Source organism: Benincasa hispida, chromosome 2, assembly GCF_027475165.1.
Source record: "Benincasa hispida cultivar pf3 chromosome 2, pf3_genome.v1.1, whole genome shotgun sequence".
Classification (NCBI taxonomy): domain Eukaryota; kingdom Viridiplantae; phylum Streptophyta; class Magnoliopsida; order Cucurbitales; family Cucurbitaceae; genus Benincasa; species Benincasa hispida.
In genome coordinates, this window is record NC_143479.1 from 11,684,338 (window position 1) to 11,698,433 (window position 14,096).

General features: G+C 36.2%; 1 protein-coding gene across 4 annotated transcripts; it reads left to right on the forward strand.

Moving 5' to 3' along the window:
* The first annotated feature begins 4,139 nt into the window (after positions 1 to 4,139).
* Positions 4,140 to 7,158, forward strand: LOC120071828 (protein SIEVE ELEMENT OCCLUSION B-like). Of its 4 annotated transcripts, none has more exons than XM_039024220.2 (7): positions 4,140 to 4,477; positions 4,561 to 4,665; positions 4,816 to 5,261; positions 5,334 to 5,443; positions 5,522 to 5,664; positions 5,757 to 6,239; positions 6,369 to 7,158. In XM_039024220.2, the coding sequence occupies exons 1-7, from the start codon at positions 4,274 to 4,276 to the stop codon at positions 6,984 to 6,986; spliced, it is 2,109 nt and encodes a 702-aa protein (XP_038880148.1). In that variant the 5' UTR covers positions 4,140 to 4,273; the 3' UTR covers positions 6,987 to 7,158. The 4 variants fall into 4 exon arrangements, with proteins under 4 accessions (XP_038880148.1, XP_038880149.1, XP_038880146.1 ...); XM_039024221.2 differs by having other exon boundaries at positions 4,140 to 4,474; XM_039024218.2 differs by having other exon boundaries at positions 5,757 to 7,158.
* Positions 7,159 to 14,096: the final 6,938 nt, after the last annotated feature.

Genomic DNA, 14,096 nt, shown 5'->3' on the forward strand with positions numbered 1-14,096 from the left:
TCTTTAGATTTCAACTCGAATTCTTAGGATATTCCTTCCGGCAACCCAAGAGCTTCATCAGCACTCATCAAACTTCAAATGAGCTTTGGAATTTCTTCTTTAACCCAAGTAAAATGACTAAATTGAGAGCCTCATCAGCTTTCTTCTTTTTATAGTTGAAAATGTATTGCCTCAACTCAAGATTAAGATGCCAGGTAGTCCACTAAGTGGGTTTGATTTGCTTAACCTCAACAGCTGGCCCATTTAGGTTGGTGATTAAGCTGAGAGCTTCCTCTAATCCCCAATGCATGGCTCTTTCAAACAATTCTCACCAGTGCATTGTTCACTCGACCACACGCCCATGCTTGACCAATGCATGCTTTAGCACTTTTTCACACCAGCGCCTAGGCCAGTGTCGCATGGCTTCACTTACTCGCAAGCATCACGCTCGACTATCACACACACAAGTTGCACCAACGCTTAAGACATCCTCGCCTGTTGCTACGTGCGGCCAACACCTCGCTAACCTCAACACCTTGCTCAGCCAATGCATAAGCAATGCTCACCGCTTGGCATCCCTCTTGGCCCTTGCTAGCCAGCGAATGCCTAGACCTTGCCTCCATCAGTGCATACCTTGTGCCACATCTTCCTACCTTAGATGCACATGGTTGTCCTTTGGTCATCAACGCATCAGGTCTTCAATACAAGGTTCAACATTTAGGCACATTCCTTCTTCCTACTAGGCGCACAAGCAAGTTCTTACCCGAGAGCCTTATGCTTTCAACACTTAAAATAATTTCTTCTTCCTTTATCATTCTCAAGCCTTTTGCCTACAATCATAGTATTATCATGAGTTAATCATAACATACTAATCAACATACTTAAGTAGGAAAATCAATGCACAGGGCTTACAACTACACTATAGATATATTCTGTGTCCATTGATATAACCAATCAACAGTAAGTCAACCTTCACGAATTGCTCGTAACTATAACTGTGTCAAATTACCATTTTACCCTTGTAGTTACATCTAACTCCTTAAGTACCATTAATCCCTCTAATGAACAAACGGTTTATAGTCCAATTATAAACTAATTCATCTCGGGCCTGAGAGAGTGAAGCCTCATTGTTCAAGACCCAGAATCAACAATTAAGGAAACAATTCATCTACTTACCCTAAAGGCGGGAAAGAGTGAATTCTATCTTGTGTAGCTGTGTTCTCAATTCCCTACTCGGACAAATCCTCAAAATGACAAGCTTATTGAATCAGCGATTTTGGTCATTCTCACCCATACGGATCGAAGGATCACTTTCATACACAAGAGTTCACAACTTACTTAGCACTACGGTCGAGTCACCTGTGGTCATCCTATTGAAATATTAATCTCTTTAAGTAACACCGTTATAAAGAGAGGCTAATCATTTCGCGATTCAATCTTATACAAACTCTTTGTATAGGTGACCTCCACTCATATGTCTCCACACAAGTGATTAAGACCACATCATTTGTAACACTTTACAACTATTGTAAATTACAAAGTGGGTCGTATCCATAGTGTCACCAGGATAAGGTACTCAACCTTATCCATATACTACAGACTATTTAGGTTATTACTTAAACACGATCTACTTGTATGTCAACTACATACATATTTAAGTTACATAAAATAACCTTGGATCATTGTTTATTGGAATGGGTTGATGCAAACTAAATGTCAAATGAAATAACTTCTTATTTTATTAAATAAATAATTCGTGTACAAAAAATTACAAACTACGAGACCTACAAGATTTAAGGCACCAACTCCAACAAATTTTGCATCGAGGTATTCAAAGTTTTTGTTCATATACTAATCGTAAGAGTATTTTTAACTTTTTTTTAAATTTAAGAGTTTTTTAAAATATAATTTTGAAAGTTTGAGGGTATTTTTAAAACAAAATAGTTAGGGTCCATTTGGATCACAAAATTGTTTCATTGGTATAAATATTAAATACATGGGGTTTGAATGTTTGAGTTTCTAATGTCTAAGATAATTAATGTATATGTTTGGATATACAGAATAATTAATGTCTAGAAGTAAAATATCTAAGTTCAATTTACCTATTTTGAAACCAAAATTAAATAATTACTTAATTAAATGTAAGAGACCAATTAATGTAGTTATCAAGTAAATTTAGTCTTATTTAGTTTATTGTTAAATTAATTAATTAAAATAAAAATAAATTAATATTTTTTTATTAAACATAATTAAGATATTTAAATTAATTACTAAAAATAATTAAATTAATATAAATTAATTAGAATATTGTTAATTAATAATAATAATTTATATAGCATTGTTAATTGTAAAGGTATTAGTTGAAATTTATTAAGTCTAATATAATTATATTTAATAATTGATTAAAAATTAATAGTAATGAACAATCGATATTAATTTATGAATTAGGATATATTTTTATTATTCATCTCTCAGACATAAAAATTCCACCATTATACAGAATATCCTGAGTTTTAAAAAGTGAAATTTTGTGAAACAAAGATATTAAATATTTGTCTAAAATCTCATGGAAAACTTGTGAAATAAAATGGCCCTAATGATTTCCAATGATAAGAGTATTTTTTAATTGTTGAAAGTTTAAAGGTATTTTTGAAACTTTTGAAAGTTCAAATGTGACAAAAATTAAATTACAAAGTGGTATTTTTTATATAGGTTAAAAGTCACCTTGAAATTTGAAAGTACATGAACTAAATTATTAACGCTATATAAGAAATAACGATCTAGTCACCACTCTGCTCATTAGCCTTAACAATAAAGGAAGGGACTTCGAAAATATTGACAATATCATCATTTAGCAAATTAACTACCTTCAAACAAATTGAATCAATCAAAATATCTGAAATATGGAGTGATGTAATACTCTTGAGCCCATAATATATAGTCATCATTTCAAGAATCTTCACCTTCTTGGAGAGGGACGAACTTCAAACCAGTAAGATGAACATCCCCAAGTGATCTCGAAGCACCCAACCCAGTCTGCTTAAGTTGGTAACAGGGCTCCAAGCAGCATCACTGTTCAACTTCCAAAAAGATGTTGCAAGAGGTTGTCATCTGGTCAGCGACGGGATATTGACAGGAAGGGTCATCTCCTTGCCTTACATCTGATCCCACTCCAACATGTCGAATCTCAAGAATATGTCTATCAATCGAATCACTAATAGCCTCAGCATCAACTTGCTTCATCTAAAACACCAATTTGTTCCTTACCTACCAAATATGCCCAATGATGATCACGAGTTGTAACAATTTAGTCCATGCCGTTATAAATTGCAAAATACAAAGGTTAAAAATAATACTTATTAAAGTGTAGGATTAAATTGTTACAAATTTAGAAGTATAAAGATTATATAGTTAAAGTTCCGGAACTAAATTGTTACTTCTATTAAAGTTTAGGAACTAGAAGTTATTTTTAACCTATATAATATAATGAAAATACAATTATCTCTTCTTTTCGATATTGAACTTATAGACCTACGAAAATGTCGAAATGTTGACGAAAATTTTGAACAAAAACTATAAATACAAATCTGGATGGAATAGCTTCCAAATTGGGGTCTGCAAGCAGACCATCTAGATTGGAGTCCTCATATTAACCCTCCCTAACTTTTTTCTTTCTTTTTTTTTTTTTTTTGTGATATATATATATAAAGAGAGTAGGACCATACATTGCTTGATGGCATTGTCTTTGGAGAATTTAGCAGCATCCAAAATTTATTAATGTCACCTAAAGAACACTATAGCTAGCCATGAATCTCTTTTCATTATTACTGTTTTATAGCTTTCTCTTTTCATGCAACACACTGCTTCCTTTCTTCTAATTAGCACATTTATCCACAAACCAATTTTAAAATTGTTCTTTCCTAAAAGTGATAAAGTATAACCCTTCACATCTGGATGAAGATTATTCCAACTTTAACAACCAATTCCAAAGCTTCTTTTGGCTCAAACTAACAACAACAAACACTACTTAAAGTTCCCATCAGTTTCCTCACAGATCATCGCCACTTCAGGCTGCATAATATGAACCAGACAATCCATATCCCTTTATGAATATATATAATCCATGGGGTAACTAGCTTTAGCTTTTGTTTCAACTCTACTTGCAAGCAAGGAACTACTTCTACAATGCTTTATTCCATCGTACAATCCTATATAAACCTCTACCACCTAAATTTTAAATCACAAAACTAAGTTTCTACTTGTTCTTTTCAGCAAAACTCGTGTTTACTTTGTTATGGCAGCCTACACTCGCCCTGTTCCAAAAACGCATCAGCTGGCCAAAAATGACAGAAGAATGTTATCTGCCTCTGATGACAATGCAATGACGAAGCAAGTTGTAGCAACTCATGCTCCGGATGGCCGCGAGGTCAATGTCAAGCCCATTCTGCTTATCGTCGAGGAAGTTATCCGTCGTGCAACTCCCGATATTGGAAAAGTGGTTGATATGAAACCTTCCTGATTTACTCCATTTGGCTTTCTTTCTTACTTACTTAAGACTGATATAGTGATGAAATGATGTAGGGCAATGGCCAGCATGAGGATATGTTTGAGGACCAAATCAGTTCAGCAGAGATGGATGGTGTGCTTGAACCGCTGGCTCATGTCATACAAAAAGTCGGTGCCGAGGTCGAATATATATACATTTGCTCTTTGGAACATTTTGAATTTGAACTCTATCACCAGTTCTGTTATGTTTAAGATGTAAAGGCCTTTTCATTCTTTTTTAACTTTTTTAACACTGAGATACTTGAACTCTTGGTGGTTCTGTTGCTTCAGCTAGCTTGCAAGTGCTCAGGTGGAGATGCACACGCGACAACTATGGCTATACTGAACTTACTATCAAATTACTCATGGGATGCAAAAGTGGTGATTACAATGGCTGCCTTTGCTGTGAACTATGGACAGTATTGGCTTTTGTCTCAACTTTACACAACCAATATGTTAGCCAAGGCTCTAGCTCTGCTTAAGCAATTGCCTGATGTTATAGAGCATTCCAATTCACTGAAACCCCAGTTCGATGCGCTTAGCAAACTCATCACGGCTGTATTGAACGTAACGAAGTGCATTGTCAAGTTCACCGAACTGCCATCTCACTACATTTCACCAGACACACCTGCAATGTCGGTTGCCCTTGCTCATTTTCCTACAGCTGCCTATTGGACCATCAAAAGTGTGGTCGCCTGTACGTCACTGATTGAAAGTTTTGTCAGCTTGAGCCACGAGTGAGTAACATCATTGTAAAGCTTGAGCCTAAATCATACACAAGAATCAACTCTTTTACACATATGTTTCAGGCTAATTATTTCGACCACCGAAGTGTGGGAACTTTCGAGCTTGGCTCACAAGGAAACAAATATACACGAGCATCTCCAAACGCAGCTGGATCTTTGCTTACAACACATAGGTGAGAAAGCAAACATTTGATAGAAATTTGCAAACCTTTAAGTTTGTGCTGAAATGATAAACAAGCTACTTGATGCAGATGAGAAAAGGCATTTGGAGGCCTATCAGAATCTTGTGAGAATTTCAGAAACTCTTCACCTAGACAATATGAAGTTTATAAGGGCCTTAATTTCTGCAAGAGAAGACATACAGCCTCTCTATGATGGCACCTCCAAATTGACGGTTTGTTAAAAGTTCCAATATTCTTCTACTACTACACTATTGAATCTAACTTCAAACTGAAGAAGGTCTCATTTTCCTTGTGGCACAAGCAGGTTCACCTAGAAATACTGAAGAGAAAACATGTCTTACTGTTGATATCAGATCTTGATATCTCCCATGAAGAAGTTATGATTGTTGACAACCTATTCAAAGAATCGCAGCAGCGACCAGAAATTCGATACGAGATAGTGTGGATTCCGATTATTGATCGATCGATCCAACAGCACAGCAAGAATAAACACAAGTTTGAGGAGCTGAAACAGCTGATGCCATGGTACAGTGTTTATGACCCTTCAATAATTGAGCAATCAGTCATAAGATACATCAAAGAGAAATGGAACTTCAAAAAGAAAACCATTTTAGTGGCTTTGGATCCACAAGGAAAAGTTTCTTCCACGAATGCCCTTCACATGCTTTGGATATGGGGAAATCTAGCCTTCCCTTTCACTTCAGAAAGAGAAGAAGCACTCTGGAAAACAGAAAGCTGGAGGCTCGAACTTCTCATCGATGGCATAGATTTATCCATTCTCGATTGGGTATATCTCCATTTCCCTAAATCTTTCACCACATTCTCGAGAACCCCATTTAATAAAACTTTGAACATTTTCAAGAACATTAGACAAAAAAAAAAGGGGTTGTTTCTTATTCTGTTTCTTGTTCATCAGGCTGCAGAAGGAAGATACATATGTATATTTGGAGGGGAAGACACAGAGTGGATCAAGGAATTCACAAGCAAAACAAAACAAGTAGCAGAAGCAGCAAACGTAGACTTACAAATGGCGTATGTAGGGAAGAACAATGCCAAAGAACGCGTGAGGAAAATCAGCATCATGATAGCAGACAACAAACTAAGCCATTACTGGCCAGATTCAACATTGGTTTGGTTCTTCTGGGCAAGATTAGAGAGCATGATGTATTCAAAACTAAACTATGGAAAAACAGTTGAAAATGACCAAATAATGCAAGAGATTATGACCCTTTTGAGCTTCGATGGAAGTGATAAAGGATGGGCCATTTTCTTTGGAAGAGGAGGGGAAATGGCAAGAGCAAAAGGGGAAACTGCTCTGAGTTGCATATTGGCATTCGATCAGTGGAAAGAAGAAGTGGAAGAGAAGGGTTTCTTGAAAGCATTGGCTGAGTATTTGCAGCAACTTAGAACCCCACATCACTGCAACCGCCTGATTCTGCCGGGACTGACCGGAAACATACCGGAAAATGTGGTGTGTGCAGAGTGTGGAAGGGCAATGGAGAAGTATCTGATGTACCGATGCTGTGTTGAATGAATGAGTTTAAGCTATAAGCAGGGGATTTTATATTATGTTTGTTATGTTTAATTGTTTGTTTTTTGAGTTTTTCTTAATGCTGAGTTGAAAGAGAATTGTCTTTTGGTTGTGGGATTACATGTTACTTTACTTCTAACAACAAATCATAAATAAAGTTTTATCCTTTCTCTGAGACCTGCAAAAGACACACATTCTGCAGATTCTCTGTTTATCTTTCTCTCACAAATTGGGATTAAAAAAAATAATAATAAAACTGGTCCTAACACCTAAGTTCTAAATTTAGTTTTTAATTGAAGCTTCGCATTTTTTACTCTAACCTTTTCAGTTTTATTTCAATTTAATTTTTGAATCTCTAAAGTCCAATCATTTGATTTTTGAATATTTTTATTTTAAAAATTATGTCTATACTTCTATTTTCAAATTTTCTTTATTTGTTATCTATTTTTTAAAAAATTAAATGTACATCTGAAAATTAAAAAAAGTAGCTTTTGAAAAGCAAAAACAAAAAATGAAATTGTTACCAAATGGGGTCGAAATGATTATCAAATGTAGGCTAAATATTCTGTTTCAATTTGGTCCCTATGTTTTAACTTTTATATTTTTAACCAAAATTTTTCACTAAATAATCATTCCAATCTTTAGGATTTAATTCTATTAATTTTTTAAAATATAATTATGAAGTGAAAATTTTAATTTTACTTATAATGGTGGGATAAAAATAGTGAAACCTAATTAATAAATTTTTAATTCTTTTAAATGGTTATTATTATTATTATTATTATTATTACATAATATAATCTGTTCAAGTTTCTAAAAAACGTTAGAATCTTGCTTTCAAGATTCAGTAGAAATTACCACCTATGCTTATGTTTTACCTTTTTCTTAATCTCATGACGTGTTTTTTTTACTAGTATATTAGATAGATGAATCAAACATTTGACTTCAAAGTTGATAACACAAGTTTTATGGCAGTTAAACTATATTTGTGTTGTTGTCCCTAACGTGTTAAAACATTTTTTTTATTAAAAAAAATAACAACAACAATAATTTTTTTAAAGAGAAAAAGTGAAAAAAAAAAAAAAACAAAAAGAATGAATGTATAGAGAGGAATTGATTTTTCACGGCAAGATAAAAAAGCAATAAAGATGACACTAGAATCGATAAAGAGAGAAAGCTCTTTTTCAGTCTTTCATTCAATATAATCACTGTAGCTATAAGGGTACATTTATACAAAAAGGAAAAGGGAACCCTAGAAGGCATAATGGACAAAATAGGTGGGCCCTAAAAATATTATTCACCAATGAAAAGAATATGACAGTATATAAAGGGTATTTAATTAATTTGTGAAGCTATATCCTCTAATTGAGGTTTTTCCTTCACATCCCCCCTCAAACGAGAGATTAAGTTAATTATTTCAAGTTTGGATCTGAGATACATAAATTGTGAGTGAGAGAAAGGTTTGGTGAGACTGTCAGCAACTTGATCTGTTGTTGGAACATACCTGATTTCAAGAGCACCCTGAAGGACTTTATCACGCACAAAATGCATATCAATCTCAATGTTAAGGGTGGAAGTGGTTCGGTTCGGTTCGTTTGGAGGCTAAACCGAACCGAACCTCTTTTATTTATATATGAAACCGAATTGGTTCTATTCGGTTTGGTTTCATGAATCGGTTTCATTTTTCTAATGAATCGGTTTCACGAACGAGCGGTGGACGAACGAGCACGAACGAAGAACTCCGGTTCACTGGACGAACGAGCACGAACGAAGAACTCTAGTTCACTGGTTCACTGGCACGAACTCAGACGAAAAACTCTGGTTCACTGGCGGTCTCGAACGAGCACGAACGAAGAACGGCGAAAGAAGTCGTGCGTCCTGCATCGGACTCGGACCGGCGGCGGTGGCAACAAAAAACCATAGAAGTTCTAAAGGAAGCAATCGAAAGCAGAAGGAAAGGAAGAAGAGAAGTCGTGTGGTGCTTACTGATGTAATCGAAAGCAGAACAAAAAAACCCTAGGGTCTTTACTAGTGTAATTTACTCTTTAGTTTTAAATTTAAGTTATTTATTATTAAATAAATATTATATATATATATATATATATATATATATATATATATATATATTTAAACGGTTGAAACCGGTTTTCAAGCTTTGAACTGAATCGAACCGTTTAAATTCGGTTTCAACAGCCCAACGAACCGCATCGAACCGAAAAATTCGATTTTGCTTATAAATTGGTTCGGTTCGGTTCAGTTTTGTAATTCAGTTCGGTTTGAGCAGTTTTGCTGTCCACCCTTAATGTGTTTTATGCGGGCATGGAATACCGGGTTCGTGGTGAGAGGTCTGGTACTTATATTATCACATCAGATAACTAGGGTTTAAGGGGTGCGAAGACCGAGTTCATGGAGGAGCTGGGTGAGCCAAGTTATTTCAGCAGATGTATGTATAAGCTAGAGCTCTATACTCAGATTTTGTGCTTGAGCGAGCAATAGTTGTTTGCTTCTTTGAGGATAAAGAGACAAGAGAGTTACTGAGATACACACAGTAAGCCGCAACAGATTTTCGATCATTGATATCTGAAGCCCAATCAATATTAGAGAATGTAATGATGGCAAAGTCATCAGAAGGTTGAATTAGTAACCCCATGTCTTTTGTTCCACTTAGGTACTGTAAGACACGTTTGACTCCCTGCCAGTGAATATCAGTTGGTTGTTGAAGGAATTGGCTAAGATGATTGACAATGTAGGCTATATCCGATCGTGTATTGGTCAGATACTGCAGAACCCCAATGGTACTTCTATAGATGAACATATCTGACATGGGAATGCCTCTAGTTACAGAGAAACACCACTCAACAATAAAGGGAGTGGGAGACGACTTGAGAGAAGTAAGTTTGAGCTTGTGGAGTAAGTCATCAATGTATTTGGATTGTGTCAAAAGAAGCCCTGAGTCAGTCTGAGAAACTTGAATCCCTAGGAAGAAGTTAATGGAGCCAAAATCTTTAAGAGAAAATTTCTTTCCTAGGGCTATAACAACTCTGTTTATTAGATTCAAAGTGTTTCCAATGAGTATCACATCATTAACATAAACTAAGAGTAACATAATAGAGGTCCCTTGTTTGTAGATGAATAATGAAGTATCTATCCAACTGTTGACGAATCCCCATGATGTCAAGGTGGATTTCAGCATACTGTTCCAGGCTCAAGGAACCTATTTTAACCCATAGATAGTCTTCTCTAACTTGCAGACATGATTAGGGAATAGAGGATCAATGTATCCAGGTGGTTATGACATGTAGACTGTTTCATCAAGCTTCCCATTAAGGACAACATTGTTCAAGGCAAGTTGCCTAAGTTCCTAATTGTGAGAGACAACATTAGAAAATATAACCCAAATAGTTAGAGCTTTAACAACAGAGCTGTAAGTCTCAAAGAAATCTACGCCAAGATGTTGGTGAAAGCCTTTGGTTACAAGTCTAGCTTTGTGACATTAGATCGACCCATCAGAATTTCTTTTGATCCAAAACACCCATTTACATCCAACAATATTCTGACCAGTAGCAGGTGGATCAAGGATCCAAGTTCTATTCTGATGTAAAGCTTGATATTCATGATCCATGGCTTCTTTCCAAACTAGTGTGGACAGTGCATAGGCTCAGAGTTATGCCAGTTTGTTATGGAAGAGGATAGCCACACCTTGGGCTTGAAGATGTCTGCCTTGGCTCTCGTTATCATGGGATGACCAGTTGAGGGTTGAGGATGGTTGATGGTTGTATGTGAAGGTATCCGTGAAGTGGAGAGGGGCAGTTGGGTGGTGGGAGATGGAGAAGCAGACTAGCTTGGGGAAGACAATGAGTCAGTCGAGACTTAACTTGAGGAAGGATCCCCTCGGGTTGGAGAAAAAGCTGACACATAAGAAGGGGAAGTGGAACCAGATGGGCTGGGTGATGGTATATATGTGGCAGGTGAATGTTCTTGTGTTGGCTTGTTACAAGGAAGTGCTAAGGGTTTAGGACGGTCCATTTGTGTTGGGCATAGGTTGAGAAGATGTTGGGCTAGATTGGGTTATTAGTAATGGATTGGACCATTTGATAGACTGAAGGCCCCAAGAAGCACTCAGAACATGGCCTGTGGTGCCTGGACTGAAGAAGTTCAATGATTCACCTGATAGCCCAAAACCTGTTTCACAAGGAAAGGAATTTTCATCAAAATCAACATGTCTTAAAATGTAAATTTTACCTACCGAGTTGAGGCATTTACGTCCTTTATGGACTGGACTAGGGCCCAAGTAAATACACTTATTTTTATTTGTATTGAAACTTTTGAGAGTTATATGGTCTAAGGCATGGGTAGTAGGCACAACTAAAAGTTCTGAGATTAGAGAAGTTCAACTGTCTTTGTATTAATTTTTCCATTGGGGTCTGCCCTCTTAACACCATAGATGGAAGCCCATTGATGATTAACGTGGCAGTCATGAAAGCCTCCCACCAGAACTTTAAAGGCATTGAAGCTTGGGCTAGTAAAGTTAGTCCTATTTCAACTATGTGTCTATGCTTTCTTTCAGCTCTTCCATTCTAAGATGATGTATAAGGACAAGAGAATCTAGATTTAATCCCCTGGTCAGCACATATTTGATGTACCTTTGTATTCACCTCCATTGTCAGATTAAAAGGCTTTAGTAAATTTTCCAAATTGACTTTTCACTATTTTTAAGAAGTGATTGAAGACAGCCACTGCATCACTTTTTAACTTCAAGGGTTATATCTAGACAAGCCTTCTAAAATCATGAATCAAATGTACATAATATCTATAATCGTTAGTAGACATGACAAGGGCAGGACCCAACAAATCTGAATGAACTAAATCAAATGGAGCAAGGGCATAAGATAAAGAGTATGAGAAAGGAAGAACATGAGATTTGCCAAACTTACAAGCTTCACAGAAATTGAAATTTTCATTGGCTTTCACTGGTAGATTACATTGTTTAATGACATCATATAAAACTTTTAAGGATGGATGTCCAATTCTCCTATGTAAAACAGTTTTTAACATAACAATATTAACACAACTATTCTGAACGACTGCAAAGCAAGCCTTTATCTTATCTTCCGACATCAAGCAAGAATCAACCAAACCTAAAGCACTACCAGTGGCTCTTGTTGTTCCAACCTTGTAAAGCCCATCTTTAAGTTCCCCCTTCAACACCACTCTGCTCGTATGAATATCCTTGATAAGACAATAACCATCATGAAATTCAATAAACACCTTGTTATCTTGAGCCAATTTAGAAACACTAATGAGGTTTTTAGCAATTTCAGGAACACACGAGACATTTTTCAGATTCAACATCCCATCAACAATAGCTAAAGAGCATGAACCGATATGAGAAATAGATAAGGCACTACCATTACCAATTGTTACTTTCTCATTACCTCAATACTCAGATGAATGTGTCATGCCAAAAAAGTCTGAGGTCACATGATTCAAGGCCCCGCTGTCCATATACCAGCCAGGATCAATGACTGATTCAGGTATGGCAATGAATGGGTTGTTATTTTAAACAGCCAGAAATGCTTGATTAGACTGTTGTGTTTGATTGTAAGGTCCATTTTGTTGAACATTCCCTGAAAATGGCTGTCTCCGAGAGACTTTATTGTTATTCTGATTTGAGGGAAAGCGATAGCCAGTTAGTTTGAAGTAGGTCAACGCAGTATGACCTTGTTTGAAGCACACTTAACAAGTAGGATGATAGTTTCCACAACCGCATCCTCTTCCTCGATTGTTCCCTCTTGATCCAATGTTCTGTTGGGGAGGTCTGCTACTTGTGAAGGACTGTTGTTGTTTGTTTCCACCATTGCTTGTGGTGAGATTCATTGAGGATGTGCTACCAAATGATGTTGTTTTATGAGTGTTTTGCATATCAAAACGTTTTTCAAAACTCAACAACTCCAGTTGCATATCGGACCACTTAATGTTCTCCCTTACATGGATTGTTGCGACCACTGGATTATACTCCTCATCAAGTCCAATAAGGACCTGTAAATTCAAGATCGAGTTGGGATAAAACTACCAACTAACTCCAAGTTATCAACATGATTCTTCATAACATGTAAATAGTCATTCATTTTCATAGATCCCTTACGAGTAGATTGAAATACTTGACAAAGATAATCTTCTTAAGCACAAAACTGGATGTCGAAAAGCTCTTGAATCGCATCCCAAAGGCTCTTGGAAATTTTGTGACCCATTACTGAGTTGTAACTTCAGCTACCATGTAAAGCCATCCTAAAATGAGTTGATCTGTAGTTATCCACGATTCATATAGAGGACTCACAGTGGGAGAAGATGTTGTTGAGGAGCTTGAAGTGATAGCACCAAAAATGTGCTATTTTCCTCTTCTTAATTCTAGGTCGTTACTATGTTTAATGTGTTTATTTGACGATTTTGTAGGTATTGAGCATCTTGGAGGTAGAATCAATCATTACGAGCTATTTAGGATTAATTTGGAGTAATTAGGAGCTACTTTGAGCAACCGAGCTTCAAAAGGATGTGAACAGACGAAAACACCCCCGAACGGAGCGTTGCACAACGCTATAAGGCAATAGCTACCTATTTTGGGCAAAACAGGGTAGCATTGCAATGTTGAATGTAGCATTGCAACACTATGAACACCATGTGGACATGCGTACATGGTAGGGCAACATTGCAATGCTGCTTGCAGCATTACGATGCTACAACCAACTCCTATATATATATATATATATATATATATATCTTTTCGCTTTAGGTCAGAAATACACGCCCACCTTCGGCCTCCAGCCGATTTCTTCTTCTCTCTTCCCTCTTCCACTTGTTATTTGGGCGTTTCTTTAGTAATTTATCGAGTAGATGTCGGATTGTAGCTTTTCATCCTCCATGAGAAGGTAAGATTTTGGTCTCTTAGTTTAGGGATTCGAAGGAACTCAATGTAATTTTGTGAGATTTCAATTTAATGATGTATACAAACTTGTTTATGGATTTTGATCCAAATTTATATTTATGAATTGCATGATTTTAATTGTTGATTGAGCCCCAATAGTTTTGTCGTGTGATTACCTTGTAATATCTGAA